The sequence below is a fragment of the Rhineura floridana genome, chromosome 9, assembly GCF_030035675.1.
Source record: "Rhineura floridana isolate rRhiFlo1 chromosome 9, rRhiFlo1.hap2, whole genome shotgun sequence".
Taxonomy (NCBI): Eukaryota; Metazoa; Chordata; class Lepidosauria; order Squamata; family Rhineuridae; genus Rhineura; species Rhineura floridana.
The window spans coordinates 59,482,093-59,506,256 of NC_084488.1; the positions used below are offsets into that span (position 1 = coordinate 59,482,093).

General features: G+C 41.0%; 1 protein-coding gene across 1 annotated transcript in view; it reads left to right on the forward strand.

Annotated features, from left to right (window-relative positions):
- PDGFC (platelet derived growth factor C) overlaps positions 1 to 24,164 on the forward strand; it is a 243,248-nt gene that overhangs the window by 183,148 nt on the left and 35,936 nt on the right. Inside the window, exon 4 of the mRNA XM_061584426.1 lies at positions 6,204 to 6,384. Within this exon, the coding sequence (XP_061440410.1) occupies positions 6,204 to 6,384 (181 nt within the window). The remainder of the gene's footprint in view (positions 1 to 6,203; positions 6,385 to 24,164) is intronic.

The following is a 24,164-nucleotide window of genomic DNA, read 5'->3' on the forward strand; positions in this document are numbered from 1 at the left end:
GTGATCTCTTCCCTGGCAGCCCACGTATTCGTGCTAAGTCATGATTTGGCTTAATGTTCTGTGTGAATTGATTGAATAGATACCCATGCCCTTTCATTTCATCATCTCACCCTTTTAAATTAGAAAAAACCAAGGCGCTTTCAAGGCATCTTTAATAACAAGAATATGCTTATTAAGGCAATAATAAACCTGCAGTATAAGAAGCAGGCATTCATTTAGCATTAGGTAAATATTCTTGACTGGGCTCCTAAAGCCTAACGGGGATGCTGTCAGATGAGCAGACCGGTGAGATTATTCTAGAAAAAGAACGCCACCACTGAAGAGAAAATATATTTGGGAGAATTAATGATTGGTGTATAGTAATACAGTTGGGTGTTATTTGCTGGATCCTGAACCAGGTAAACTTCAGAAACAGCAGTTTTAAACTTGCAGTTTTGTTCATTGTATTCGTAACTATTCTCTCTAGATGATAACTGACTAAGGCATACTCAGAGCAGACATGTTAAAATCAGTGGACTTAAGCAACTTAAGCCCATTGATGTCAATGGGTCTACTCTGAATATGATTAACAATGTATATACCTGTAGGACTAGTTTTCTCTGAAGACATGCCATAATCCAAGACTGAGTATATGACCAAAAGTTCTCAAAGGCTACCTGTTTTGGACTAATTTTTGGTAGATGGTATTATTGTTCGGTTTTTGGAGGGTGGGGAGGGACAACATATTGTTTTAGATGGTTTTTGGTAGTGGTACACATCAAAAGCTTTAAAATCTGGACACTGTATCATAAATATTGGTCATTTACCTAATACTGGTAAATGATTGGCTCTGTATTTTGTACAGTCCGATAGAATGTCTAGGCAATTCCCCACCCCTGATGTACATATCTACTTGGGAGTAAGTCCCATTGACTTCAGTGGGAGTCCCAGATAAGTGTGCAGAGAACAGCAGCCTAAATGGAAGTAGTTGTGTGGTATTTTACTATACTAAAGGTACTTTGAGGCAGAGGTTTCAAATTATTACAGGAATGCTCCTAAATATGGCTTCTTCTGAATGAATGAACTGCCTTTGGATATAAACAATTCTATTATATGTGAGTTCCTGTGTTTTACATCCATTGGCTTCTTTTTAAGTTCCTAGAGGGTAAATGTTACACAATGTGCATTGAACTGCAAGCCAAGGTAAGCAGTCTGTCCCAACAGATCTAGCAAATAACAATGAAAACCATATTTATTAAAATGAAAATAACTTAGGATAGCAGGAAAGTAAATTTCTTATAAATACTTTTAATGGTTTGTATTTGGAATGGGGGGTTGAGAAACATTGAGAACTTTTTATAACTTCTATGCTATCATGTTTTATTCTCGGGTAACCTGTCAATCTATTCCTTGTCAGCAGCAACAAATAAAAAAGAAGCACTTCTAAATCAGCAGCAGACTAAAGTGAAAGGAATGGGCTGTCTTGATCTTGTTCAGTACTATATAATAGCTTATTTAAAAATATTGGTTGATGCAAATTGAGATACTCAACTCTGCATTTGTTATACATGATTATTATATAAAAGGATGTACAGGATATTGCAATAAAGAATTTACCACTTATTGCTGATTGGCAAGTCTCTACCTCTTGATCGCTGAATTTCTGGCTACATCTGTTATTCAGAACAGTCATATCTAGGTTCCATGCTGTGCTTTAAACAACGCCATAGTGATGCTGAAAACACCACAGCTTCTTAGCAACTTCACTTGCTTCATTATCTTTCTCAGCAGCTCACATTTCAGTCAACATGTGCAGTGTAAGGAATGTTGTGATGCACATCTGATCCAATTGGTAGGCTTTCAAAATACATTTAGTTAATGGGCAAAGCTCCACTACATACTCAAAGTGCATTTTTCTTGCAAAACAGACACCTCTTTCTCATACATATGTGTCTGTATATATATGTATATATTTATATGTGTGCACACACACACACCTCTCATATGTTTTACCATTCATCATGTACAGCATATGTCCGTGCCATTTTAAGGGCAAAACACTTGGAAAAATCAGTATGCCATGATTTTTCCTTTAAGTTGATTGCCAGTATATACATAAAGATCAGAGTTTCTGTGAGGGTGTGCAAGTATGGATTTTTAGGGGTTAGGCCTTGTCTGTTTCTTCAGTTGAGTGTTGAGCATGATGCAAGCATGGTTCATGGATATTGGCTGGGTCACAGAGTATATGGCTTATGGTGGAAAGCGTGGTTGGTTGCAGATTGGGAATGAATAGGCTGATCTTGCCCACTTCTTCCCACTAGCAGAGGGGAGGGGAAAAACTATAATCACCTGGCTTTGCATTGCATCTGAACTGGGAATCATAGTTTAAGTAAAACAAACCACAAACAGTAAGCTAAGAACAAACCTTAAGGGAAGCAAATATGAAAAACAGGGAACTCTTTTTTTGGAGGGGAGGGGGGGAAGCAGGGGAAACCTGATGGTTCCAGGGTAAATTGATCAACTGGGAATTTGATTGGGCGATTTGGGTGGGTTATGTGTGATGTTTCAGGCTCTGAACGCATCTGTGGGTTGTATTCAGCTGGTGGCCTTGGAGAAACTCGCTAGCTTGCTTTCTGTAACAAGGGTGTTGTGTTGGAGCACCAGATGATGGGTCAAAGGAATGGCTTGGTATACATTGCTCAGATCCAGGCTATGCCTTAGACTCAATTTGTGATCTTTACAAGTCCCTCGTCTTCATCTAATCCGGCACTGTGTTTCCAACAGTGGCTGTCCAAATGCTTCTGAGGCATCTTTGCATTTAATGTGCAGGTTTTTAAAAAATGCAAATAGCATCAGTTGGAGGGGGGCTGATAATGATCAGGATTGCAGCAAGCATGGGAGGCATTTAATGCCAGCAGTGGATGGTGTGGTGGGGCTGCACTGCTTACCTGACCTTTGTCCAGCTGAGTTGCTGCAATATACTTGGACAGGGAGGGGCTTTGCAGTAAGGTCAGCACTGTGCAAACCTGCCAGCAAGGCCAATCCAGTGATCCTGCCAACACGTTTGCACTGCACTGACTGCACCACTGCCACGCCCCTCGCTCTCTCTGGGCTGGTATGCTGCTGTGACTCAGCCGGATGGAGATTAGGTGAGCAGCACAGCCCCACCATGCTGGCTGCTGATGTTTCCTCCCTTTCTGCAGTCCTGAGGAAAATCTGTCCTTTGAAAGTAATATTTTCTTCCAATATTTCCTCCTTTCAAAGGGAAGATACAGTGGGGAAGGAAATGCCTCAATGGCTCCTGCAGCCCAGCTTGATGCTATTTGAATTTGTGCTCAGTGAGCATGGGGTGAGAGTTCCAAAGCCAAGGAAACGTAGTGAGATTTGCAAAAAACAAGGGCACAACTTTATTATCCCCTAGTCATATGCTAGGCTGACATGGCCTAGGGCAAGGATCACATGACTGATCAGCACACCTGCTGGCTGATACTGGGGAAACCTGAGCCAATAAAGAGTGTCACCCGCCATGCACCAACAGCCCGACAAGACTCCTGCCCCTGCCCCAGTGCAGGAGGTGCAAATATGCCTTCTGCTAATGACAGCAAGTGTGGCTTTTTTTAAAAAAACCTGCACATTAAATGTAAAGATGTATTCATATCTACTTAATTTAAAAACTCATAAGGGGTAAGAGAGCTTTCATGGGTGGAACTTGAGTAGAGAATGTAGAAGAATCTTTGAATGGGTAAAGTTCATGATATATCTATTTTTAGGTGCCAGCTAGCACAAATAAATACTTTTTCTTTTAACTTCAATTCCAGTCTATCCCATTGTTACAGTGAACATGGCAACCACTTTAATTTGTGTGTCCCAGAGTTTTAGAACAGAAACATTCAGATACATGGCTTGGTCACTGGGCAATTAAAACATTTTTAATAATTATGCTGAAATTCAAAGTTAGTAGATCTCCAGGATGGAAAAAATGCCAGAGTTCAGATGTAGTCACTCTACATGCCTTTCTTGTTTTTAGGCCTCTCAGGAAGGCACTCTTGACAGAGTAGACCCAGTCTTTATTTTAGACCTTTATTAAGTCCAAACCAAAAGTTTAAATGTGCTCAAGGAGAACAGACATTGTGTCTACAAAAAAAGATTTGTGAAGTATGAAAGAAAATAAATCTATTGTTAGGTCCCTGAGAATAAGTCTGTGAAGTTATCATTATAAGCCACTTAGTTATACATGCACTGTATCATGTTGCTGTAAGAAACTCACATTTGATTGGCCAATAAAACAGGTTTAATAAATCCTTTAAATGCTGATTTTGACTGTGCAATACAATACCAGTGGGTATATTACAGTGGGTATAAGTCTCTGAAATTGTCACCTGAGGACATGCGGGGTTCTTGTCAATGATAGTTCATTTCACTTCAAGTGTCAGGGGTTCTGTCATATCATTTTTCCACTTCCCTGGAATTTTATTGATGCTGTTTGTGCTTGAACTCTGTGCTACTTTGAAAAGTAGATTTGTAATGAATAATGAACAATTTTTGGTGGACAATCCAAAGTTATTTGTGCTAGTAGTGTTTCATGTGCAAAAAAGTTGAAAATAAGTATGAATAAAAATATAAGACTGCCAAAGACTAATAATCCTTAAGCCAATTTTTATAGGTATAATTCTCAACTTTCATTTTGCTTTATACTTTGCTCTTTCTTCTTATTTGTGTCTTGTGTTTTATGCTGTGTAATCTGAATTGTTCAAATTGGAGTGTCCATAGCATAAAGACACATTTGTCAGGTGCAACATAAATTTGTACATAGACAATATTTTTGTAGATCACTACTTACAAATCAATTCATTCATTTTCTTATCATTTTAAAAACAACTTTTACCTGAATAATAGAATAAGTAGAATAAGTATTACACAAACTGGCTAGTAACTTTTCACATAAAGGAGTGGGTAATTTCTATCTGTTTCCCATTCTTATCCATAGTCCCCTCACTATATCTCATATTTCCAAAGAGAGACCCGCCAATCCTCAGGGGCAGATTTTTGGAGGGGGGGGGCTTCCGAGGGAAGGTGGGAAAGCCCTGTTCCATGACTGAAAACCCTGTTCCAGATATGTTAAGTATATTTCAACACACATTTATTTGAAAAGTATGATAAATATACTTTTCAGTTATACCTTGCCTTCTATATTCCTCAGAACAACCACTAGCTAGTAAACACTGACATCACTTGTTAAATACAAAATAATAACTTTTTAAAAATCAAATTAAAAGATTTGCTAACTAATGGTACTCCCTAGAACTCTGGGAAGCAACCCTTGTGCCACCTTTACATTATATCCTTTGCAAAATGCAAAGAAAGAGAAGGGTAATTCCCTCCAAATTGCAGGGTATGAGGCACAACTAATTATCTCTGATTGCTATTGCTCTTCATCCCATATTAATTGCAATGGGGATATCGCATGAACTTAGGAAGCTGTTTTATACCAACTCAGACTATTGTCCATGTAGCCCAGTACCGACTGCTCTGATTCAGGTGGAGGTGTTCCAGCCCTACTAACTGAGATACTTATTCCAGTGGAGTTGACCTGTGCCTGGGATTTTCTGTATGTAAACCATATGCATGTATGTACAAACCACTGAGCTATGGCCCTCCCCTCATGCTGTGGACTGGAATTTCTTTGTCCCATCTAATATTATTCCTAGCCCCATCCAAATGGACAGGAGAACTGTTTAGCAAGAAAATTTTGTCTCCTCTCTTTGGAAGATAGAAAACTCAAAATGTTATCTTCAGTTTAGTTGCATTTTATTTTTTTAAGGCATTTATATTTTTTTTAAAAAACTACAGCTTGGCTTACTATGTTTTAATAATAACTCAATTCAATTTCAAAGTGGTTTACAAAACTCAAATATTAAACCACCCAACAACAAATCTCTCAAAAGAAAAGTAGCTAACCTCAGTGTGTGGGGGAGGAATCAAGCAGAAACACAGGCAACAGGAAACAAAAATCAGCTAGAGTTAATAACAAAAGTTAATAACAATTATACTAACCATAACAAAAACAAGGCTAAAATAAAGACAGAAGCAACTACAGTTTAACATAAAAGTCATCCAAATGTGTCAGGATTTAGCCGAGTACTAAAACTGTGTAATCACTGAGCACATCTCCCTGTGGATGGCTTTGCATCAATGAGTGAATGATGTCTATTTTTTCATTGTAGATATGATTTTGTAGAAGTTGAAGAGCCCAGTGATGGCACTATATTAGGACGGTGGTGTGGTTCTACTACTATTCCAGGAAAACAGATTTCCAAAGGAAACCAGATCAGAATAAGATTTGTTTCTGATGAATATTTGCCTTCAGAACCTGGATTCTGTATCCATTATACTCTCCTCACACCAGTAAGTAATATCATATTTCTACCTCTTGTTTTTTCAAGATGTAATGATAAATGAATAAATGTTAGTTTAACAATACAATATTGTATGCTGTATAACTGGTTTACAAAGGCACAGCCATCAACCAGTCTTCCTGTCCATAGCACTGAGACATTGGCCATTGCCTTCTAAGCTGTGTTTGTTCATTCTCTGTTTGAGAGTGACTTACCAATGTACTCATTCTTCCTCTCAACCTGTTTTTAGTTTTCTCCTTTTCCTCCTTGCAGGAGGAAAGGCAACTTTGGGAGTGGGTGATTTTAAAAAGGAAAATGGCAGGTAGGAAATGCATTATACGCCTATTCCCTATCTTTCCTTCCTGGTTGCAGAAACTACTTTTCTTTTCTTTCTTTTCTTTCTTTCGGAAAAAAAGGATGGGGAGAATATAGTTTGGCACTCAGAGGCTCACTTTTGCACCTGTATGATACTCTCTGAAAAGTAGAAAACTGTGTTTTCTGAGAAGTTAATGGTCCGTTCCTTTTACATAAAATGACAAACAATATTTTCTCATTCTTTATACAGTATAATGTGAAGACATCATTTTTATGTTTTGTTTACAGTATTTTTTAAAAAATGTAGTTGTACTGTAGAGGATGCGTTTTTAACTCTTCACACTTAAAAGTAGATTGATTTTTCTGAAGGCAAAGATGAAAAGGCATTGAACATAATTAATCTATTGAAAATTCTTTTCACCAAGAATCTCAGTGGCCAATACAGCAAAGGATTGGTGCAGCCACCATGGTGCCCTCTAAATGTTGTTGGACTACAACTCCTGTCATTGCTGACCTCTGACCATGCTGGCTGGGGCTGATGGAAGTCCTACAGCATCTGGAGGGCACCACATTGGCTGCCCCAATCTAGTCTGTAATGAAGCCAACAACTCTTCTTATAATTTTTCAGTTCATGTTGTTGTCAAAAATATATCAGGTTTTTTAACATAGCTTCAGAATTAATCCTACTCAAACAAAGCTAAAGGTAATCTGAATTGATGTCCGAAATTATATTCATATATATGTGTAAAAGCCTGTATCATTTACAGTAAGTGGCAGTCAGATGAGAAACCTGGACTGAATGTGTGGGATGTGCAATGCATAGCTTTAAAAACAAACAAACTATGAGGAATTCCCTACCTAGGGTGGTTATCAGAGCAGCCATGCCTTCTTTCCTAGAATCTTTCCTGCCACTATTCCTTTATTGCATGTGTCTTAGGAAGACAACAATTGCTTAGTAGTGAGGTATTCTGTACATGCGAAGAGGCACTTTCACAGTAAATTAAACATTATTGCATTTTGGAAAATGGAAATGGACTGCCTTCAAGTCAATCCCAACTTATGGCTACCTATGAGTTTACCATTGCCTCCCTCTGAGGCTAGTCCTGAGGCTAGGGCCTGCTCAGCTTGCCACAGCTACACAAGCCAGCTCTTTCCTTGTCTGCAACTTCCAGCTGGGGGGCAACTGGGCTCCTTGGGACTATGCAGCTTGCCCACGGCTGCACAGGTGGCAGGGCATGTAACCTCTGAGCCACTCACTGTGGGGGTGATCTTTAGCTGGCCCTTGACACCCAGGAGGCATGAGCGGGGATTTGAACTCATAGACTCTGGACTTCCAGCCAGGCTCTCCTTCCCACTATGCTATACCAGCTCTATTTATTGCATTTTACTTGGTGATAAATAGCAATTCTAAAATTTTACATACCAGGAATGTGTCAGGAGCTAGAATAATCTAAAGAGTGCTGAAGGATGTCTGAAACATACAGTATTTTTAAGAATTGTCCCTGGTGAAATACCATGCTCTGCTCACATTCTGGAAGATGAAAAGACTGGGTGGTTCTAACAAAAAAACTAAAGAAAAACAAAGTAAAAATGAAATTGAACAGTTCAAGTTTTTGTTTGTTATTGGAGGCCACACACAGTGAGAAGAACATCTTCAGCCTCTTTTTTAAAAAATCTGCTGTAATACATTTAATTTTAGTAAACTGTTTTTGAAAAAAAAAACTGTTAGGTTCCTTAAGTGTCTAAAGGATATTGGTCCAGACAACAGGAAAATGAGCAAAGCTGAAATCAGTAAACACAATTATTATTTTGTAGTAGTATTTTACTGATGTTTTCTCCTCTACAGACTTGCACCTATCCAGATATGGAGCTGATCTAGTACATTGACATTCAGTAATATTGTGAAGAAATGAGAAACTGAAACATTTTATTTTCTACCACAAGTTCCTCCTAGCATTTCATTGATTCTTCCATCCTGAAAACATCACTTTGAATATAAAGGTCTTATAGAAAACTGTATTTTAAATTATATAGAATATATTCCCATTTCCATCTTTTGTATCCACACAGTCATTTTAAGTCTTGGGGTACATAATAGCATTTTATACTTAAGTTCTTTAGGTATGCAAGAAAGGAAGTGACTTGCCAAAAAATTATGTTAAGAAAGTCTACCCCAAATCTCTTCGATACTGATATGATTTACATAGCTACCATATGCTATGTAAACAAACCTGATAAAAGATTCCAATTTGGGTCTGGGTAATATTCCTTCTGTAGACTTGTTTAGTTTAAATTATGTCAGTTACAAGCTTGGCATAGAACACCCAGTGTAGTAAAGTCTATTGTTACTTGGAGAGAGCATTTGAATGGGACACTTGATGCCTGAGGTGCCATTAAGGAATGCATGACTGATTGCCAAAGGAGTTATTAATTATTCAGGGCACTGAGAACAAAGCTTCTCCAGTTGAAGCTGGAGTTGGGGGTGACTATATCCCCCGTCTATCTTGGCACCTGGTAGTATGTCATTTGTCATTCAAGATCATGCCAAAATTTCTTTACAAGAAACTCACTTTATCCTCCTGCATGGAAGTTGAGATGGAAATCCAAGAAGCTTCTGACTGACCACCCTAATTTGAAATGTTTTTTTCTCAAATGTTTTGAGCTTTGTATATGTACCAGACGTTCATTTAGAGAGATAGTAATTTGTGGCAGGTAGTTATTATTGGCTTAAGAAATGTTTCTCAGCCTGAGGCAACCTGAGCTGTAGCTTAATGTAAGATATTCAGTACAAAACTAACTAATCACTTACTACTAGAACATCAGGCAGTTGAATTACCTTTTTTTAAAAAAGAAAAAAAAGAAAAATATTTGTCTCACACTTCTTGATCAAAAGTTTTATTTGTATTTTTATAAATTTTGAGCTTTATCCCCACCATCCTTTATACAGCTCAAGTCTCAAAATAGCAGTGTGAATTCATGTGATTTGCCAAGTTCTAGAAAAATAATTTATTTATTTATTTAATTACATTTCTAGACCGCCCTATAGCAAAAAGCTCTCAGGGCGGTGTACAACAAATAAAATCACAATTAAAATATGAGCAAGTGTGGAAAAATATATATATATATAGTACAATTATAAAACATTAATAAAATTGCCATTGAGATTTATAAATTAAGATCATATTAAGTTTAGAATGTTAAATTAAAGTATTTAAAAAATTACAAAATTTAAAAAGCCTGGGCGAAAAGGTAAGTTTTTACCTGGCGCCGAAAAGATAACAGAGAAGGCGCCAGGCGTATCTCGTCTGGGAGGGCATTCCATAGTTCGGGGGCCACCACCGAGAAGGCCCTAGATCTAGTTGTTGATCTCCGGGCCTCTTTATGGGTTGGGACCCGGAGAAGGGCCTTCGACGTCGAGCGTAGTGAACGGGTAGGTACATAGCGAGAGAGGCGCTCCATCAGGTATTGCGGTCCAATGCCGTTTAGGGCTTTATAGGTAAGAACCAACACTTTGAATCTGGCCCGGAAACATATCGGTAGCCAGTGCAGCTGCGCCAGGACAGGTGTTATATGGTCAAATTTCTTTGTCCCAGTGAGAACTCTGGCCGCAGCATTTTGCACTAGCTGAAGTTTCCGAACCGTCTTCATAGGTAGCCCCATGTAGAGTGCATTACAGTAGTCCAATCTAGAGGTTACCATAGCATGGATAACTGAGGCAAGATGCTCCTTGCTCAGATAGGGTCGTAGTTGGGCTACCAGCCGGAGCTGGTAGAATGCATTCTGTGCCACCGAGGCTACCTGAGCCTCAAGTGACAGGAGCGGATCTAATAAGACCCCCAAACTACGTACCTGTTCCTTTAGGGGGAGTGTAACCCCATCTAGGACGGGTCGAACGTCAACCATCTGGGCAGAGAGTCCTCCCACCAACAGCATCTCAGTCTTGTTAGGATTGAGTTTCAGTTTATTAGCTCTCATCCAGCCCATTATCGCGGCCAGGCAGCGGTCTAGTACATCAACAGCCTCACCTGACGAAGATGAAAAGGAGTAGTAGAGCTGCGTATCATCAGCATATTGCTGGAAACGCACTCCAAAACTCCTGATGACCTCACCCAGCAGCTTCATATAGATATTAAAAAGCATGGGGGACAGAACTGAACCCTGCGGGACCCCATATTGGAGTACCCAGGGACTCGAGTAATGTTCCCCCAGCATCACCTTCTGGAGACGATTCCCGAGATAGGAGCAGAGCCACCGCCAAGCAGTGCCTCCCACTCCTAAATCCGTAAGTCGCTCCAGAAGGATACCATGGTCGATGGTATCAAACGCCGCTGAGAGATCAAGGAGAACCAACAGAGTTACACTCCCTCTGTCTTTCTCCCGACAGAGGTCATCATACAGGGCGACCAAGGCCGTTTCTGTACCAAACCCCGGCCGAAAGCCCGATTGAAATGGGTCTAGATAATCAGTTTCATCCAAGAGAGCCTGGAGTTGGCGAGCGACCACACGCTCTAGAACCTTGCCCAGGAATGGGACATTTGCTACTGGCCTATAGTTGTCCAAATTATCAGGGTCCAAGGAGGATTTTTTTAGGAGCGGTCTCACCACCGCCTGTTTCAGGCAGGGTGGGACCACTCCCTCTCGTAAAGGGCATTAATCACCTCCTTGGCCCAGCCGGCTGTTCCATTCCTGCTAGCTTTTATTAGCCATGAGGGGCAAGGATCCAGAGCAGAAGTGGTCGCCCGCACCTGTCCAAGCACCTTGTCCACATCCTCGAGCTGTACCAACTGAAACTCATCCAATAAAACAGGACAAGACTGTGCTCTGGACACCTAATTCATGGGTGCATATCCTACAGGAAACCTATATCCTGTATTTCACAGATTTAAAATATTATCAATGTTTGGATTAGCATGCTCCTCCAAAAACCAATAAATAAAACTCATCTCATACTGAATACACAGTATTATGGAACACAGGCAAAATATACATATTTTCTCATCCTATAAAACAGATCAGATGTATCAGTTTGATTTTATATATAGACTTAAGCCAGATCTTTCTAGTCCAATTGATCATTGAACCTCTTTAATTAATTTCCATTTACTGTCTATTGGATTCTTCTTTTAATCCCCTGGCACCCCCCTCCCACAAACTGCTATTTTCCAAGGGGTAAAGATCCAACTGGTGCCAAAGGGAGCTTCCTTTCTGGGATGAATAGCTTTCATGGGAGGAATTGTTGGAATTGTGGCTGGAAAGCAAAGAGTTAACCCTTGGCCTGCTATTGCGATCCCAATAAAAATCAGGGGAGTCTGCTATTAATTTTAAAAAAGCATTCCTGATTTGCTGGAGAGTAACATGTTTAGTCCTCAGAGAGCAGGAATGAAAATGTAGTAGAACATGTTAAATATTTGTTAAAATAGCTGTGAACAGAATTATTTTATGTAACTTTAGCAGACTTGTCTGTGAAAATAGATTAATATTTCAAAATGTGTTTTTATATCACATTATAGAGATTTCTTCTTATTGAAAACTAGGATTTTTAAAAAAAGAAAGAGCTCTGAAAGGTATTTGAACTCGAAGGAGATCTATCAGCCAAGAATGTCTCTTCTGTTTGGTTTGGGAATCCCCTGATTATTCCTCATGAAATACGAATATGTAGCGATTATTTTTAATTGCTTAATTTACACAATTGGTTTTTGAAATATAGTACTTTGGTGGCACAAAAATACTTTTTTTCCTAAGAAGAAAACATTTTTTACTACCGTTCTCCCCCAATACCTCTCAATATATTACCTCTAACCCAGGGGTTCCTGAGTTACATCTACTTTAATCTTGACTATTGGCCATACTAGCTGGGGTTGATAGGATTTGGAGTCCAACAAAATTGGGACGGACGCAGGTTAGTACCACTGCTCTCAACCATATTAACCACACAGAGCTTTCATGCTACCTGGTGTAATAAATGGGATCAAAATAGGATGGAAAGATTATCTAGGTGTCCTGACTTCCTAGATAACTCACTGTTATGGATCATGCAATATTTTACCAGAATGGCCAAGATCACCCTTATAGAGTATCCAGAAAATTTACGGGTTTTTTTTATTGAAGCATAGGAATTATATTTCCAACAAAAGGGAATGAGGAATGCCTTTTCCAAGTTGTGGGGACAAGGAGTGCTAGCAGAGGACAAGAGGATGAAGTGGGAAATAGAAACTATGTTGGGGTCAAACTACATGTGTCTGTGTATAGTTCTCCATGCTTTTTAAAAACCAACTGCATATTTGTCAAGGCATTAGTCTGTGGAAGAAGACTGGCACAGAAGGACTTATACCACATACCTTACATGTAATATTTGTTATGTAATTTTTTCCAGTTATGAGGATGGTGCTTGTGTGGACACACACAGAAAAGGTTACAGATAGATCTCAGCCTCAAATAACTTTTTTTTACAGCTAGGAAACTAGGAAAGAAGCCAACATATAAAGCTCAATTGGGGATGAGGGCTGGGAGGTATAACCATAGACCTCATAATAGATGTTATGGAGGAAATTGAGAGGAGAATGGCAGAAGGGGCATTGCAATAAGTCTAGAAGTTTTCCACTCTGGCATAATTTAAGTTACCCAAGGAAAAGATAGACACAGGATTGCATTGGAAGGAATTAGTCTAACATGAGAGATAACAGAGAATGAATTCAATAATCAAGGACTGAATTAACCATCCTCCAACTATTTGCATACTTGTCCAGATTTGTTGATGCATCATAGAGGACCTAATTTAGACAGATTCAGGATTAATTTCATAATGTATGAAAAGAACGTTTTTTCCCTCTGTTGAGAAACGTGGTTCTGAAATAAAGTTTTATTGTCTACTACAAGTTGGCCAAGTGGTGGTTAAACTGTCACAATTGTTCCCTGTTGCTAAGAAGATGATAGAGGTATTCATGCTGGGCAAAAGAGAGCAGCCAAAAGTGGTTAGTTTATGATTGGTCAGTTGGTGGAAATTCCATTCATCAAATCTATTGGTCCATAATTATAGGCCATTGAGGGTTTGGAATTGCATCAGAAACCAATTGATTGGCTGGAGAGTTCTGGCTAAAGGAAATATAAGGCCAGCTTCAGCATTGTTTGGGGTTCAGTCAAGTCGTCTTTGGTGAAATGTGAAGAGCCTGTGAAGGCAGAAGGAAACCGAGAGAGAAAGAGAACCTGAAGTATCAGTAGTCACAGAGGCAGCCTCTGATGAAGAGTGAGAAACCCACCTGAAATCACTTGAGGTGAAAGCTAAGAAGGTCAAGCGAAGGGTGGGAGACTCCAGCAACAGTCTTTTGGAGATCTGAGGCCAGAGTGACAGAGGTTGAAGAATTCTGTTGAAGACCTCTGGAAAGCTGGGAAGGTACCAGAGAGAAGTGAACCCTGACCAGAGGGAAGACTTCAAGAAAAGCTCTCTTGAGAAGCCTGTGAGTTAGGAAGGATATTGGCTAAGGTTCTTATATAGGGCAGGGGGGGAACTTTTGACTTCAGATGTTCAGAACTACAACTCCCATCAACCCCAGCGAGCATGTCCAATAGCCAGGGATGATGGGAATTGTAGTTCAGCAACTTCTGGAGGGCGGAAAGAGCGTCACATCTATTACAGGGAAAGGAATAAAACAAGAAACTATAATGGTGTTGCTATTGCTTTAAGAAAGCTAGGTAATATATCTTCTATTTAAAGTAACAGTATCAACATGAAGGAATAATAGCATCTTGTATCTGATAATGAATCAATTTTTATTTTACCACTTAAATGCAGGTAAATATTTTATATTGCATTAATAATAACTTTTAATACATTTTAATGTGTTTATTTTACTTCTGAGTAAGAAACTCTGGTCTGTCTTATCCCATGCCTGTACTAAAATACTGTTTTTGAAAAGGGGTAAGAGATAAAAGTGTTTGAAATAGAAGAGGATAATTAAAGCAGGTGTTTATGTTAATTTAAAATATAAAGTACTGGCAACTGGAGGCATACCAAATCACTAGGGCCACAGCTCTTGATAAATGAAGACTAAGCAGTGGGATGTAAATATACAGATGTCCACAACCTCCCAATCAAAATTTAATTTCTGTTACCATAGTCTAAAGCAACAAAAATTGCCAGTCCAAGCCAGCATAGATCACAAATAGTTATTATTATAAGTTTGTCCATATACCAAAAAACAAATACTGTTGCGTAATTTGGGATATGGAACTTTTCTTTGGTGTATGAAATTCAGATATTAGGCTGTAAATTGAGTTCAGGTTTATAATATCTCTATAGCATTAAACATCTTGCATGTCATAACATGTTTTGGAATTTGTATTTGTGATTACGTATATGTTTGCATTGTTATCTGTCCGTTTTACATTTTGTGAAGGATATACAGTAGGGCCCCGCTTATATGGCGGGTTCCGTTCCGGACCCCTGCTGTAAAGCGGAAAACGCCGTAAAGCGGAACCCCATTGACTTTAATGGGCTGCGTCGCATGACAATGACGCGAAAACGGCGCAAAACGGCGCAAAAGGGGAAAAACCCTTTAAAATTGAAAATGAAAGGCGCCGCATCAGCGGAACGCCTTAAAGCGGAACGCCGTAATGCGGGGCCCTACTGTATATGTAACAGAAGAAGCTATTTTCTGACTATGGAGATGGGAAATCTTTTGTAATCGTATTATAGAGATTAAGAAAACCGATAATCGGCTTTAGCCGTAGGGATACAAAAATGCACTGCTACTGTTAAATTAAAGATCAAAGTGTTTCAGAGAATTCTGTAATATCAGATATTACAATAGAGGTACATTCTGGGCTACACTTAATAGCACTTAGGAAACGGGTTCAGGAAATGTTGCTCGCTCCAGAGCTACATGTGTAAATGTCCTTGTGAATCATACCTGTACCATGCAGGACTCAAGGGAAATTCTGTTACACCAGTGTGCATGATTGTTACTACATCATTGTTAGGGTGAAGGCCTTACTAGGCTAGCAAGAGTACTGGTCAGGCAGAAATGAAGGCATTGCTTCTATGAATATGTCTTTTGCTTGCACTAATTCAAAAGGAACCGTTTTTATTTTACTGGATCCAACTTTTATTTGGACCCCCCTCCCCCCCAAAAAAGATCTGTGTGCAGATAAGAACACTTTCTCTTTTTTCTGTCTGGAAGGGGAAAAAGAAGCAACCAGTGGTGTCCATGACACTTTCAAATTTCCAAATGTGCCCATAGCCTAAAGGCTGGAGACCCTACGTAAGTCTAATTCTTACTCTTTAAAAACAAAGTTGTAACTTCTGAAACCTTTGTTTTGCTAGAAATTACATTTGCTTTTCTAGATATTTCTTATTTACCTGTTTGAAAGATGCAATGAATGTCAACGCAGTGCCTGTTCATACCAAATCATGGAAATCGCATGACAATGTTATTCATTATAAACAAAATAATCATTTCTGTTCTCATCTTATCACTTTCTATGTTTAAAAGTAAAGCTTAATCAACTCAGTAGCCAATTAATTACCATTTGCGATTTGGTATGAATAGGCACAGCTTTGACATTTGTCTCTGACCCTGCAGGGCCCTAACAATTATACTGAAAGTAAGGGAAGAACAAATAGATATGACACTATAGATAAAGCTTGATTCTTCCATATGCCTTGGTTCATTTGGTTTGAATGGTGTGAAACTGTTCTAAAGGCCCCTTAGTTTTGTGTACTTTGCTCCTGTTCTCTGTTTCTGTGTCCTGTGTCTGGATTTTATGTATTAATCTTTGGGAAAGGGAGTGGGCAGAGAATTCTAAAAACCCAGAATTCTGTGTTAATCTAATTAACAGTTCAGCCCATGCATTACTACATAAAAATGATTGCAAGAAGAATGCTTTCACCTTGGGTTCCTTTTATACAGTACTCATTGATAGGAACCATCATCCAGGGTACTGATGTGGAAAGGAACTCTAGACAGGCATAGGCAGGCATAGCTTCAAAACATGGAGTTCCTAGGAAATTGGTGGCCCTGTGGCTCTACTTTGTGCCTGACGCTCATTTTCATTATATCAATTCTTTGCACACCATTTCTGAAGTGTATTGCAATGTCTTTACAAGTGTTAAAAGGAACTGAGCTCAGTTCCTTGGTGTGTGAGTTCTATAATTGTTTTAATATCTCTTATCACATCTTATATATTGCTGCACTGTTAATTTTTATGATTTATTTAATTATATACTTATTTTAAAAGTCTGTAAGACACTTTTAAATCATAAATACCTATTTATTTAAGATATTTTATAAGCCCATTTAATAAAAATTCCAAGGGTGGTTTACATAAAAAGAAAATAAAAAATACTTTAAAGAAGTAAATAGCTTCAGCTTACTAACACTTTTGATCAGCATGGTCAGATATTGGGATTAATGAAGAAAGGAGTGTACCTTGAGGTATTCGCTAAAGGAGAACATTTTATGAGACAACTCATTCCTTTATGACATTTTACACATTACGGGACATGTTATGACTTGAATGGAAGGAATCAGCATTAGCATTAAGGTCTCCAACTATCTTAGAGCATATGCCTTAAAGGTCATTAAGTATGAATGTGTGAATACATTTAATGTATAAACATTTTTGTGGTCAAAAATGTATTTACTTGAAAGTTAAGCCATAAGGATAACTATACACAGACCACTGGATTTTGTAACACAGTTGTCATTTGTTTGTTTTAGCCCTCACCGAGGTTATCTGTTTCTCTTTTTGGCCATAATATTGCTAAGTTGTTGTTGTTGTTTTTCAGTGGTATTTTTCTGTTTTAGGCCAGTCACTGTTCATCTCCATTGGCAAAAATAAGAACCAATGGGGTGGCTGGAGGTCCTCTGACTTTGTTCAATATTTGGGTGTTGGTTTTTTACATAAATTATATACCAACTTTCTTGACAGCTCAAGGCAATTGAACAAACAACATGAACATCCCACATAAAATTATCAGTTCATTAAAACCTCAGAGTAACCTATTCATTTTAGGGGAATGATTCTACTTTGGCCAAGAGATCTTGGGTTTAGTTTCATACAAGGCCTGTCCCAACAGTGGGGAAGGCTTGTTGTACTGTTAGGGGAAGGACGATAGCTAGTGGTAGTGCATGGTAGTGCATGTGCTTTGAATCCAAAGTCTTCCAAACTCAATTGTTAGCATATTCAATGGCTGGGAAACACTTGTCTGCTGCTAATTGATATAGATGGCATTGAGTTAGATGGGCCAGTAGTCTGATACCATATAAGGCAGCTTCCTATGTACCAAGACTCTTTCCCATGAGAACATTTTTTCTACCTTCTGAAACTAGGTAGGTAGTTAATTTATGTCCCACCTTCCAGGAACAAATCATTGCATAACTGGGACTGTATATATCTTCACAAAGTTTCCAGCAGCACAACAGTAACAAAACTGAGCCACCAAAATTACATAGTTAACCACAGTTATTTTCATAAATCCAGATCGTAGCCAATGGCCTGAAGCAGTATAGTGATGGGGCCTGATAGACCTCACTTAGCAAGACATTCCATAGAGCAGCAATGCTGGCTGAGGCTGATGGGAGTTGTGGTCCAACAACATCTGGAGGCACACTGGTTGGGAAAGGCTGCCATAGAGTATGAACCCTAGTGGGGAAAACCCTATGCCTAGTTGGCACCAGTCTCACCTCCTGATAGTTTATTTTATGCAAGTCCACTTGTACTCTTTAAAGCACAGTATCTATTCATGGTATCATGTAATTAATTAATAAGATTGTGAAAATTGTTTAGAGCAGGGGTTTACAAACCACAGTCTGTGGACCACCAGTCGTCTGCAAGCTTCATTAAGGTGGTCTATGACATGTCTGCAGGTTTGTGCTTGAAGCTGGGAGACAGAACATACATCATATTAAATATTCATGCTGATTATTAGAGATGTGGTCACCAGAACCCACATCTCCTCCCATGAAGGTCAGGGAGACATCTCTGCCACCAGGCTCCAATGATTGATTCACTGACTTTTCAGAGGATCAGGAGAGCCCTGAGGAGATATACCCACAGCTTGAACCTACAGGGCCAAGAAGAAGCCAACGTCTGCAGAGGAAAGCACTGGCCCTTTAACTTGCCAGATGAAGAATTTAGCCAATAAGGCTGCTAATCCAACTGGAGTCCAGGCTATAAAGATTTGTCAGTTACTCCAGGCCACTGTAGAGACAACTTGTATGCTGTGCCTCAGCTATAGATTCACTGTGATCCTGAAACACATACTTAGGTCCCTCCCCAAAGTGGTGATCCTCCCTTGTCTTGTAGGCTGCCAGCATGTCTTGCCATCCTTCCTGTCTGCCTGGGACTACTGGCTTCTGCCTTCCTTGGACCATGCCCATAGATCACAACAGAATTAATTATTTGTGACTGTTCAAATCAATTCTTTTTAATGAGATTCAAATGGTAGCAAAAAATCAAAACCTCTACCACTGCCTTTCCTTTCCCCAAGTCCCAGTAATTTTATTTGGGCATTACAGGAAGAAGTAGTGGCATGTACTCTCTAGGCCTTGGTGAAGCATATTTTACTGTCAGGGAATGGCAGGGAATTAGCAGTCCAGGAATACCTAGTGGGGAAATTGATGCTGTTTGTGTAATTTTAGCTGGGAATCCTGACATCCTTTGTGGAGGAAGATGCTCCTTGAGGTCCTGGGGAGTGACAGCTGCTTTCCCTATACCCAAAGTTAAACATTTGGAGCAAAGGAAGCAGCAATGATACTCACAGGATCAAGGAAAACACTTGCCGTGCTCATTTTCTTCGCAGCAGGCTCAGAGCATCTCAATTCTGCTCATCAGCATTTAATGAGGGACACTCAGGTCAAAGCAAACTATGGATTCACTAATAGGCAAAAAAACCTTGCAGTTTAAGAACATACCTATAGCCCACAGATATTTCTATCAAACTTTTAAAAACGGGAAATTTGGCAGCTATCGTGAATGCACCAGGGGAGCAGGAGACCTGACCTCCTCTCTGAGATATTGTACTGCCCTACAAGTTCGTAAAAATGCAAACACAATTTGGGTTGGTCTTTCACAGTCCAATCCACTTCCTGTGTAGCTTGGAAGAATTTGGTAACATGTGCCTCTGAGCATATGATGAGTGGTGGCAACACCTGCCATCTCCAAAGATAATAATAATAATAATAAAACTTTATTTTTACCCCGCCCTTTTCCAATAGGACTCAGAGCGGCTTACAATTAAAAACAACATCATTAAAACATACAGAGTATATTATTAAAAAAGAATTAAACTATAAGGGAAAATTAAAAACTATAAGATAAAAGTTAAAACAGCGAACAATTTAAAATAATAAAATCATATAATATGATCACCAAGCCTATAAGACATTAATCCTGGTCGTTCTCTGTCCCAAATGCCCACTGAAATAAAACAGTCTTTACTTGTCGCCGAAAAGACGGCAAGGAGGGAGCTGATCGTACCTCATTCGGGAGGTAGTTCCACAACCTAGGGGCGACCACCGAAAAGGCCCTATCTCGTGTCCGCGTCAAATGTGCTTGCGAAGGTGTAGGGAACACAAGAAGGGCCTCACCTAAAGATCTCAAGTCCCGGGCAGGTTCATGTAGGGAGATACGATCTGTCAAATAGTCTGGACCTGAGCCGTATAGGGCTTTGTAGCTCAAAACCAGCACTTTGAATTGTGACTGGAAACAAATTGGCAGCCAGTGGAGCTGTTGTAACAGGGGAGTTGTATGGTCCCTGTAACCAGCCCCAGTTAGTACTCTGGCTGCAGCTCTTTGTACCAATTTAAGTTTCCGAACAGTCTTCAAAGGCAGCCCCACGTAGACCACGTTACAATAGTCTAAGCGGGATGTAACCAAGGCATGCATCACCCTAGTCAGATCAGGCAGGTCCAGGAACGGGCGCAGCTGGGGCACCAGTTTTAATTGGGCAAATGCGCTCCTGGATACTGCAGCAATCTGGGCCTCCAAATTCAAAGCTGAGTCCAGGAGTACACCCAAACTGCGAACCTGAGACTTCAGGGGGAGTGCGACCCCATCCAGTACCGGTTGAACCCCTATTCCCTGATCTGCCCTCCGACTGACCAGGAGTACCTCTGTTTTGTCAGGATTTAATCTCAACTTGTTTAACCTCATCCAGTCCATCACTGATGCCAGACACTGGTTTAGGGTCTGTACGGCTTCCTTGGCTTCAGGTGGAAAAGAGAAATAGAGTTGAGTGTCATCAGCATACTGATGGCACCGAACACCAAAGCCCCGGACAACCTGTCCCAGCAGTTTCATGTAGATGTTAAATAACATGGGGGACAAAACAGAACCCTGAGGGACCCCATAGGTCAATGGCCAAGGGGTCGAGCAGGAGTCCCCCAGTACCACCTTCTGGGTTCGATCCTCCAGGAAGGATTGGAGCCACTGTAAAACAGTGCCCCCAAGTCCCATCTCGGCAAGGCGGCCCAGAAGGATACCATGATCGATGGTATCGAAAGCCGCTGAGAGGTCCAGTAGAACCAGCAGAGACACACTCCCCCTGTCCAGTTCTCTGCGTAGGTCATCCACCAAGGCGACCAAAGCCGTCTCTGTCCCATAGCAAGGTCTGAAACAAGATTGAAATGGATCTAGATAATCTGTATCATCCAGGAATCTCTGGAGTTGGGCGACCACCACACGTTCTATTATCTTGAAGACCGTTCAGAAACTTCAGCTAGTGCAAAATGCGGCAGCCAGGTTGTTAACGAGGACCCGCTGGTCTGCGCATATAACACCTGTCCTGGCCCGCCTGCACTGGCTGCCTATTTGTTTCCGAGCCAGATTCAAGGTGCTGGTTTTGACCTATAAAGCCTTACACGGTGTGGGACCACAATACCTTGTGGAACGCCTCTCCCGCTATGAACCTACCCGTTCACTTCGTTCAATATCCAAGGCCCTCCTCCAGGTACCAACTCATCAGGATGCCCGGAGGATTGTTATTAGATCTAGGGCCTTTTCTGTAGTGGCCCCCGAACTGTGGAACAGCCTACCTGTGGAGATACACCTGGCGCCTTCGGTACTTTCTTTTAGGCGCCAGGTTAAGACCTGGCTATACTCCCAGGCATTTTAATGTTCAATGTGTTTCATTTAATTTTTTTTTCATTTAATTTGTTGCTGATTTTATTGTAATTTTATTGTAATATTGTATTTTAATCTTGTTTTGTTCACCGCCCAGAGAGCTATTTGCTATGGGCAGTTTAAAAATGAAATAAATAAATAAATAAATAAATAAACAAATAAATAAATCTTGCTTAAAAATGGAATATTCGAGACTGGCCGGTAGTTGCCCAATAAAGAGGGATCAAGGGAGGGCTTTTTCAGCAGTGGTCTTATAACTGCCTCCTTTAAGCATGATGGAATTCTGCCTTGTTGTAGAGAGGCATTAACTATTCCCCTGATCCAATCAACCAGTCCCCCTCTGGTACTTCTAATGAGCCAGGAAGGGCAAGGGTCCAGTACACACGTAGTGGCGTGCACCGCTCCAAGGATCTTGTCCACATCCTCGGGTAGAACAAGTTGAAAAGAATCCATTTTAATTGGACAAACAGGCGCCGAAGTTACATCCTCAGAGACTGTATCAATTTTAGCGTCCAAATCACAGCGAATCTGAGCGACTTTGTCCGCAAAGTGCCGTGCAAATTCTTGACAGCGGACTGCTGAGTGGTTAGAATTACCTTCATGGGGGCTAGTACTTAAAAGCCCCCTAACCACTCAAAACAGTTCTGCTGGACGGCTCCCAGCAGACACAATGGAGGCCGAGAAGAAAGATTTCTTCTTAGCCTGTACTGCCTCGGAGTAGGCCTTCAAGTAGGCTCTAGCCCGAGATCGGTCAGATTCGCTCCGAGTTTTCCACCAACGTCGCTCTAGTCCCCATCTGACACGTTTCATCACCACCAGCTCCTTGGAGAACCATGGAGCCGGTTTGGCTCCACTCCGAAAGAGGGGATGCTCGGGAGCCATCGTGTCCACCGCCCTGGTCATTTCCCTATTCCAAAGATCAACCAGGGCTTCGACAGGATCGCCTGCCAAGGCAACAGGGAAATCTCCAAGGCATCAGAAAGCCATCCGGATCCATCAGCCTCTTGGGATGGACCATTCTAATCGGTCCCCCACCCCTGCAGAGGCTCTGAGTCCCAGTGAGTCTAAACCCAACCAGGTATTGATCTGTCCATGACAACGGAACCACCGCATGTTCTTCCACACCCAGATCACCGTCATCCCGACCAACACAGAAAACAAGGTCGAGGGTGTGACCAGCAATATGAGTGGGGCCAGATACTACTTGGGACAGACCCATGGTTGTCATGGAGGCCATGAAGTCCTGAGCCACTCCCAACAGAGCAGTCTCAGCATGGATATTGAAGTCACCCGGTACCACAAGCCGAGGGGACTCCAATACCAACCCTGAGACTACCCCGGCTAGCTCAGGTAGGGAGACTGTGGAGCAGCGGGGTGGACGGTACACCAACAGAATCCCTATTCTGTCCAGGCCACCTAACTTCAGGTACACACACTTGAAACCTGAGAACTGCGGGAGAGGACATCTGGTCAGGGGGATAGTATCATGATAGACCACTGCGACCCCACCTCCCCGTCCCCCAGGTCTCGGCTGGTGTTGTACTGAGAAACCATGAGGACAAAGCTGGGAGAGATTAACCCCCCCAGGTTCATCCAACCAGGTTTCCGTGATACAGGCCAGGTCAGCATGCTCATCAAGGATCAAATCCTGAATGAGCATCGATTTTCCATTCATGGAAAATCCATCCAAAAATCCATCCATTCCATCCAAAGATGGAGAAATGACGCCCCGCTCGCCGAGCAGCCTGGACGAGCAGGGCATAATTGCAGATGGGGGCAAAGCTGCTGCCTCCACCTTTGTTTGGGGCAACGTCGTGCGTCACACCTATTATGTGAGCGTGACATGCAGCGTGGAGGGGAGGGACCTCTGGGCTTATTTAAGTCCAGCCGCCCCTCCTACCTTCCTGTCAGGGCTTTACGGCTCGAGGGCAGGATATGGGCTGCTTCTGGGGCCAACTTATCTCATCTACCCAAGGGTTGTATGGCCCCGGGGGGGAATGATGTGGGAAGGCCCCCCTACTCACCTACAGGGTGTGGCCAGGGTAAGGGGTAAGCAGATGGGCTTGCCCTTGCCCCAGCAGTGGCTGGTCACCTGAGAGCTGTATGGCAAGCTACTTGTTCCCGCACCTAAGTTTCCCTCTGCAGGTCACTTTAAAATGGGTTTTTGTTTGCTATAATTTTAATAAAGTGGCCCTTGTGCAACCCAACCTTATTTCACCCCTCAACTGCAATTATATTTTTGTATGTTTGTTGGTGTTCATCTTACTTTGCTTCTTTCCTGTGTTACTAATGTTTCTACAGAGAATCTAAACTAGAAAATTTTATTTCCCTCATTATTCATCCTAGAAATCTGTG